The sequence below is a fragment of the Priapulus caudatus genome, unplaced genomic scaffold, assembly GCF_000485595.1.
Source record: "Priapulus caudatus unplaced genomic scaffold, Priapulus_caudatus-5.0.1 Scaffold82, whole genome shotgun sequence".
Lineage (NCBI taxonomy): Eukaryota > Metazoa > Priapulida > Priapulimorpha > Priapulimorphida > Priapulidae > Priapulus > Priapulus caudatus.
Genome location: NW_014577143.1, coordinates 63,872 through 72,296, shown reverse-complemented (window position 1 = coordinate 72,296; position 8,425 = coordinate 63,872). Strand labels below are relative to the sequence as shown.

Sequence of the window (8,425 nt, the reverse complement as noted above, 5' to 3'; positions counted from 1 at the left end):
TTGCAGGAGCAACAGCCATTTGTATTACTATTACTATTAGTTACTATTAATAAAATCAAAGTATGGTAGATGTATACACGGTTATATGTGGTTCAAGGATAGAAATTATGTCCAGGACTGTGATAGGATAGGATGATGTTACTGACGAGTGAGCTTGCCACACTGGGCAGGTTTGTCGGCCGGTCGATTTGACATGTGACCGTAGTAAGTAGGGTTGTACCGTAGTATTTAGAGGCTCGCCCGAAACTGGACGCTCCTAAGTGCGCATGCGCGCAGGCGCCTCTTGTTTTGCAAGGGCGCATGCGCAGCATGCGCAGGCCAGTAGTCATCTGCGCATCTCGCCCATTGAAAACGGTTGCAATATACAAACATGGCGGCCAACCTGGTCACTCATGGAAACATTTGATTGAAACAATTTGCAATGTAGTAAGTTAGTAAGACTGTGTTACGTGTGTCAGGTTACAAAGCGATACAAAAAGAAAACAAAAGAGCATGGCTACTATTTCCTACGGCCCTGCAAAACAAGATTCAAACAAAAAGAAAACAAGAGAAAAACAAAAGAGCATGCGCGCATGCACACTTAGGAGCGTCCAGTTTCGGGCGAGCGTCCAAATACTACGGCACAGGGTCATATGTTGACGCGATCATGATATACGAACTACGACTGTTTTACGTCATAGGAACACGTAGATCACGCAGTGAGAAGCGAGAAGGTAACTTGTGGTTAGGGTCATGTGATGTCATGTGATGTCATCAGGTCGACCCCTTTATAGACATTATAAGTCTGTGTAGGCAATGCTAAAGCATATCACATCCTCAGTGGTTCTTTTACATCACACTGGCATTGCTGGAGGTGGGCCCGGCATTTTACATGGCCGTCCAAGCCATGAGATATTCACAGTCCCGAATGTTGGAAGCCAGGTTTTTACACCCTTGAGAAAATTCAATGCCCTGGCTGCGGGGTTTGAAGTCACAACCTTTGCAGTGAATAGTGGACACACTAACCACTTCACCACTGTGCTGTCATGGGGTCTCACAGGAATTGAAAGTGAGCTGAAAGAAAGCACAGCTGAAAATCAGTGCTCAGTTTTGCTCTGTAGCCTGTGGCATTGTGAAGGGCTACATCGATAGAGCTAGGCTTATTCCGATTTATGTACCCCCTGTATCAATGTCACCTTGCATCATCACCATAACCCTAACCATATTGGCTATCCATATTATTGACTATTGTAAACATATGTATATAAGTATATGGTGGTGCTAAATAAATCCAATCTAACCATAACCGTAACATAACTCTAATCACGTCATGTTTGTGTATAGAGGTACTTTAGTAGGATTGTGCATTGTGGTTTAGCGACAAAGTTAGTAAGTGATCGTGGATGGCAACTAGCATTCTGCGTATTAATTGTAGCCATTTTTACGATTCTAGGATGTGGACTTCTGTAGCACTGCAGGAGCTGATGCAGTGCTAAAAAGAACAAAGGAGGGAAGTCAGGTGTGCAAAGATCTGGCAGAATTTATGAAGCAAAAGTAAGTTGGAAAATACGGCCGTCCAAGTTGTTTTACCTCGTCCAGTGTTCTAAGTAGTCCTAATGCTGTTTTAAAGAATTGAAGCCTATACCCACTTCTAGGCCTATGGATCTATTGCCATAATATTTATAGCATAGAGATAAATGTATATAATAGGATTATGACTGTAAATAAAATAATGCACTTAATATTCATAAACATAATTGCTCATTTTAGGGCACATATAGAAGAAACCTATGGCAAAGCATTGGTCAGGCTGGCTAAGTTACCCTTGGGAAACCAGGAACTTGGGTGAGTAAACTTGGGATTGGCATCATGCATATTCTAATCTGTGTGCCCATTTACTCGCTGAATGCATGTCACTAGAGGGGGTTGTGATACTGTATATTTACTAGCTTACTACCTGTTTACATGAACATGTTCACTTAAGCAATAGCACGTGATCAGAAGCACATAATATAGTAGTTTATGTTCTAAAGTACTGAAAATCCTCACATTATAAGCCCCTGTGAACACAGCGCCTTAGTAACTATTCAACTTCACTCATTTCTTGTTAATTTAATTAACCAAACCTTTCACTAGCTCAAAGTAGTTTTCTTGCTACATGGATGCATACTTCCATTTTATTCTGATCCTTTGCAGCTATTAGATTGCCTATGAACCTTTCCAATACCCTTGAGTAAGGGAGGCCCAAAGTTTGGAGGCCCGAGTCCCAAGTCAGTCTTGTGTAGTGGCGTGCGCACGATCGTAAATCTTCCCCCCCCCCGCGTTTTGACAGGAAGACGCGGCTTAGTCTCGAAGCGATGCGGACGAACGCCGAGCGCGAGGGCTTCGCACATCTCGAGGGTGCCGTGAAGATCACGGAGGAGCTCGCCAAATTCACGGCGTTCATCGAGGCCCAGCGCGCTACACGCAAACAGGTGACGTCATCTCGTCACTAACGAGCAATTAAAAAAGATGCAACCGCGGCTTAAATAGATTTTAACCGGACGAAAATTATTTTTACACAGCGGTAGCACTGTGGTGACATGACTCATAGGAGTTTGAAGGTGATTTTGAGTAATGACTAGTGAGCTATGTTGTTCATGCCTTCTATGCATTGTATATGTGCATTTAGTTTCACATACAGTTGAAAATGGTAGACCTGAATGGTTTTCTTATCTTTCTCAGGTGGAGGAAACTATGAAAAAATGGCAGGCAAACAAGAAAAACTTGTACAAAAAGAGTATGGATGTAGGTAGTATATATAGTATGGATGTAGGTAGTATATATAGTATGCATCAGTGAGAAGTTCATAACCCGACTGACGAATATTTTTACTAATTATTAAATTTAATTAACGTGTCTCTGTATTATCAATTGGCTAGGTGACAGCCAGGATTTCCATTATATTTCTTATCCCCATCCAGATTTTAATAAAAATCTTCTGTATAAGAAGCCGTGTAACATTAATTCTGTGTGTCTACAGGCAAAAAAGTTGTATGATAACAGATGCAAAGAGGCAGACTTATCCGAAACAGAGTTTGATTTAAAGAAAACCTCAGCTCAACAGAAAGATATCAATAAGGTAATGTTAAAGCAATGTGCATTCCTGCATATCATTTGATAGCTATGTTTTTTTATATCGATATTTAATAGTATATGATATAAAAAAAAAATTCATTTATTTGGTTCACATAGCTTATGAATAGCTTATTCACTAACATGTTATTTTTTCATTATTAATATTTTTCCGTATACTTTTAGTTGCAACAGAAGAAGCTGAAATGCATACACCTGGCACATCAAGCAGGTAACTCTAAGACAGCCACTATGCTTACATGCACCTATCTTTTGCACATTGGAGTTTATAGTTGCCTTTAGGTAGTACATCTGCTGCATTTGTCTTTTGTGGGATATTTGCATCTTCCATGTAAACATTACTCTACCTATAGATGCCATCAGCAGTAATTAAAAAACAATTTGTTTTTATTACATACTGATGCCAAGAATGCGTATATTTTATGTGTTGCAGATGACCAGTATAAGACTGCTATTGTAGCTCTAGAGTCCACGCGTTCAAACTGGGAGAAGGAGACTGAGATAGGCCTAACTGTAAGTTCTAGTTACTATGCTAATAAAACCTTTACAAGAAATTTAAAAATATTGTTTATGGTAAGGGTCGTACATTCCATTTGGCTGGCATAGCATAGAACTAACTAGCCTGAAGTGCAGCTGTTGTCTTCATCCAGTATAAATGCCTTACACAATGTGCATGTCGTAAAATAACAACTCTGGGTGAAAACTGAAAATCTGTTCTCATTAGTGACATAACCAACGCGTTGCCTCACATCATGTAATTACATTCATTACTTCTATATGGATGCATGCGCGCATAGGTTTGTGTGTGCGTGCGTGTGTACGTGTGTGCGTGCATGTGTATGTGTGTGTTTGTAAATTCCTGATTGATTCGCTTGGCAGGCGCTGCAACATCTGGACAGGGAGAGACTCGCCTTCATAAGAAATGTGTCTTGGGTACACGTCAACATAGGATCGCTCAACTGCATCCAGATCGATGACGTACGTAAAAAAAAACTTTCACACGAGTTCAGTCCCTATTTTCAGTCATTGGGTAGAAGCTGCCTAGAGGCATATAAACCACGAGTATATCCCGGGTTATGTAAGGACCCCTTCACCATGCAATGGCGCATGTCATATGAGCACGTCGTCGTGAACAAAACAACTGACGATCATCCCTAGAGTATATACCTAGATGATGGCAATCTTGTCTTCTGTGATCACGTTCTCGGGCGTATCGTGTTTATATAACTGGTAATTGCATCTTGTGGAGCTCTTGTGGGCTCTTCTTTATGGATGTCCAGTGTGCGTAGCTTGTGGCAGCCTTGCAGGTATAGCGGAGCTTGCTGCCTGTACTGAACCGTAGCTGCGGTGTTTTTATTTACAGCTCAATGAAGATGTCAGAATTGTATTGGAAAAGTTTGACTATGAACAGGATATTCAGGTGTTCATACAGAGTGAACAGACAGGTACTATGAGACCTGGTAAGTCGATTTCTTCCAAATTCACAGCAGTCATTGGGTGACACAATATCAGGAGCATGGTGTTTGATTAGAAATGCTAATAGAGGACAACCTAACGTGTTTTTATCATCGTTAAATAAAGATTTTACTTAGAAATGGCCGGTCTGTGTCTCTTAATGTATACCTGTGCATGTATGTGTACATATAAAGTCTTACTCTACGTTCACTCTCACACTTAATTTCTCGTGCTACCTTCTCACATAACTATTTTGGTCGGTGACGTCTACTAGCCTTTCACTACTATTGCAGACGAGGAAATTGAAAATTACATGCTTATGCATCATCACCTTTTTTCGTCTGCCTCACAGAGAAAGTTCTGTACGAGCCATCCTGTACAAAGACAGCTATGCGCAGGGCGGCGGCCCCTGACTACGACTCCACAGTACCTGTTCTGGACAGCGAAGAAGCGTCCATCGACAACCAACTGTACGAGTCGGTAGAAGCCCTAGGGGGCGACACCGGGCAGACGTATCGCGTCTTGTTCGACTACGCTGCAAGTGCCGGGGTGAGTGCTCCGTTTCGTGGCGTCCAACTAGTTGTGCTGTTCTTAATTGATTAAAATAATGTTCTCATTTGCATTTGCCATGTTTGCCATGCCAATGATCTTATTGGGGGGGGGGAGTACCCCAGCTGGGCCAAATCAGTTATTTACACCACTCGCAGAATTGCGTTAATATATGGCAAAACTGGCTCATAATAGCAAACTGCTGCCTGCAATGTTATCTACAATTGCAGCCAACTCGATGAAATAAATCTCAGGCATTTTCCTGTATAGTTAATGCTGAACGCACCCACAATGCAAACATGTCAAGAAACTCCTTAAAAACTCTAAAAATGATTTCTTGTTTGGAAGATGAAAGAGATCTGGGCAGTGTAACACTTGCTCTGCTTGTGTTTTGCAGCAGGAAGAGGAGATGAGTATTAAAGATGGAGAGATCCTTGAAGTCTTGGCACAGGTCGACGTTAACTGGTGCACAGCCAGAAAACCAGATGGCACCACTGGTCTGGTTCCTTCAAACTACATTAAGAAGGTGGAGGCTGTATTGCACGATAGATTCTGATTCCGAGGGCATTAATCATTGTCCATAGTTTCTTCATAGTCGTAATTTGGCACAGCGTCATGTTGAATGGAGTTTTATCTGTAATATGAATGTTGTATCACGTGGTGCTCTGCTGCTACCTGGGACATGAGATAATAGCATACAAGCTTCTGTTAGATCATGGTGTTATAACTATGCATAATGTTACATTGCATAGCACTGTGTTACGTGGTATTCTGCTACGTCGGACATGATGTAATGGAACGTGGGGTTCCACGTCATTGTGATGTGTTACATGATGCATGGTAATTTGTAAGTTGATGGTTAACTGGCATTCCACAGGTATGCATTTGTATATGAAGATAAATTTGATTCTTTTTCAAATCAAATTTTACCGACCAAAGATATACATGTATATCATCGTTATTTTTAATACATTTATAGTTGTTTATATTATAATGAATCAGTTTTCATACATTTATTATATAAAGTAAGTTTAGGTTATATTTTCAAGAGTTTATGTGCATTCCATGCTTTGACATTGATTGCAAGGATCAACTAATGTTTAGCTACTTCAGATAATGTTCGTTTATGGTCATAAATCAATACCTACGCGGTCACAATCTGCATAACCTACATTTATCTCGTGTTTTTTTTTACCATCAGATACATCAGGCCTCATTACATTTATACTTGTTTATAGTATAACGAAGCAATTTCAAAACATTTATTATATTTAGTGAAGTACACATGTGTTTATATGATATTTTTCATAGGTTTAGCAGCACTGTGTTTTACCTTACTGTTTCTTTAGCTGAATTGTAAAGATAAACTGTATTTATTAGTATAGTATTCTTTTATATAGATAATATCCATTCGTTCACCCATTAGTAACTTATGAGTAATTATGATAGTATTATACCAATATGTAACTTATGACTGCTAATCTTGTGATATAAAACGAAAATTTAATTTTACCTAATTTTTTAAAGGAATGAAAGGAATTTTTTGCTAAAAAAAAACTTGCATGTTTAATCGCCTATAATAACATTTGTGTAATACATATGCAGCCAGTTTCAAATAAGTTGATCGAGCCAGGTTTTCTATTTACCACAAGCTGGTTACACAGCTTCCAGACCTCAGAGGAAACGCCTACATATTCTGTGTTTCTAGAATGAGTGTTCCCGCATTCAGCCCTACGTCCAGTGTGCTCCAGTTAGAGGGTACAAATTCTTATTCCGGGATTCCTTTCCTGTGTTACATCGCTAATTATTCAACTTGTATGTTTGACTGTGTTTACTTGCATTTATAATTGTGCTTGTATTATGAGAGTATCAAATCACTATTGTGGTAGAGATGGGACCTATTGTTTTTATAGTAGAACTGTCCGTATGACCGCACCTCCAATTAAATAATGGAGTCAATGGGAAAACGTGGTTCATGTTACGTTAGATTAAACGTAGGGTAATACTGTTATTCCTTTACTACATGTGTGCCAAAATGCGTTTTATCTGCCTCCTTGTTTAAATTATGTGTAGCAGTAAAGTCTGTCCAATGTTTCATACGATCGCTGATAATAGATATTATGATAATATGCATGAAAGATTAATATTATGGATTACATTTGTGTGGCAGTTCTTGTAACGCATTCTAAGCAAAGAACTCCCACTAAATACATTCATATACTTGTTTTACGTAAATTATATTTATACAGAAATATTGTCAGTCTTATTAAAACGTTTAAAAAATAAAAATTTGTTGTTTGGTTTGTAGTTTGACGTAAAGAAATAATATAACAGTGGAGGTCTACAAATATATTTTTAAAGTCATTATTCGTCTATTAATGCAACACCGATGCACAAGAACACGTCGAACGTGTAGTTGTGACGTATGATATAGAGGGATTCGGAGATACCAGCATATATCATTATCAAATTTGCATAATTATGTTCTTTTCTCGTATGTACACATAGATTAGTGTAGGAGTATGTAGCCAGCGAAAAATCATTGCTGGGGATGATCCAAATGTCCTTACCTTATACCTTTGTGAGGAATAAAACGATGGAATCCTCTGTCAAGGAGTTTAGGAAACATACCACGTGTAGGATAAGATTTGGCTGAAGAGATATATTTGCCCTGTTATTTTAAGATTATTAATATTCTAGGCATATTATTTATACTTTTTCTATATTATATATTTTACTATAAATTTTTCTCTGAAATCTAGTGACGCATCTGCCACAGCACCCGCGGGCTACGGCTCTGCATCAATACTATAGTGTGAGATCTGCATACATACAGAGTGTGCATCTATAGGTGGTCATTCACAAGCAATGACGTCATTGTGAGCGCCATCGTAAACTTTAAGCTATATTAGAGAGACCGCATCGCGACATTGTTTCCAAGTTTAATTCTCAAGTCGGTATTCTACGTTGGATGTTTGTGTGGCAAATTGTTAAATTGTTGTAAACGTGTGGGCGCCATCTATTGCGTATTATGTTTGTGTCAGTTAGCTGGCTAGTGGCTAGTAGCTGGTTCACCGTGGCGGGTGCTGCAATCAGTGTGTACGTTAGTTGTTGCCAAGAGTGTACAAATACGACACATACATACGCACACACGCGCGCACACGCACACACACGCCCCCCACACACACATACCAAACACGCATGTGGACCTACGTGCACCCACGCACGAACACACACACACACACACACACACACACACACACACACACACACACACACACACACACACACACACACACACACACAC

The 8,425-nt window shown here is 39.6% G+C and overlaps 2 protein-coding genes across 4 annotated transcripts in view; both read left to right on the top strand.

Moving 5' to 3' along the window:
- LOC106804674 (proline-serine-threonine phosphatase-interacting protein 1-like) overlaps positions 1 to 7,407 on the top strand; it is a 21,177-nt gene extending 13,770 nt beyond the window's left edge. For 2 of the 3 annotated variants that reach the window (XM_014805950.1, XM_014805948.1), the window contains exons 2-12: positions 1,433 to 1,533; positions 1,750 to 1,824; positions 2,312 to 2,453; positions 2,704 to 2,766; positions 3,002 to 3,100; positions 3,280 to 3,325; positions 3,548 to 3,627; positions 3,994 to 4,092; positions 4,478 to 4,574; positions 4,922 to 5,118; positions 5,516 to 7,407. In XM_014805950.1, the coding sequence (XP_014661436.1) occupies positions 1,523 to 1,533; positions 1,750 to 1,824; positions 2,312 to 2,453; positions 2,704 to 2,766; positions 3,002 to 3,100; positions 3,280 to 3,325; positions 3,548 to 3,627; positions 3,994 to 4,092; positions 4,478 to 4,574; positions 4,922 to 5,118; positions 5,516 to 5,674 (1,068 nt within the window). In that variant the 5' untranslated portion in view covers positions 1,433 to 1,522 and the 3' untranslated portion in view covers positions 5,675 to 7,407. The remainder of the gene's footprint in view (positions 1 to 1,432; positions 1,534 to 1,749; positions 1,825 to 2,311; positions 2,454 to 2,703; positions 2,767 to 3,001; positions 3,101 to 3,279; positions 3,326 to 3,547; positions 3,628 to 3,993; positions 4,093 to 4,477; positions 4,575 to 4,921; positions 5,119 to 5,515) is intronic. The other variant, XM_014805949.1, reaches the window with a different exon arrangement.
- Positions 5,974 to 8,425, top strand: part of LOC106804637 (proline-serine-threonine phosphatase-interacting protein 1-like) — a 6,434-nt gene continuing 3,982 nt past the window's right edge. The window contains exon 1 of the mRNA XM_014805905.1: positions 5,974 to 5,995. Coding sequence (XP_014661391.1) covers positions 5,974 to 5,995 — 22 coding nt within the window. The remainder of the gene's footprint in view (positions 5,996 to 8,425) is intronic.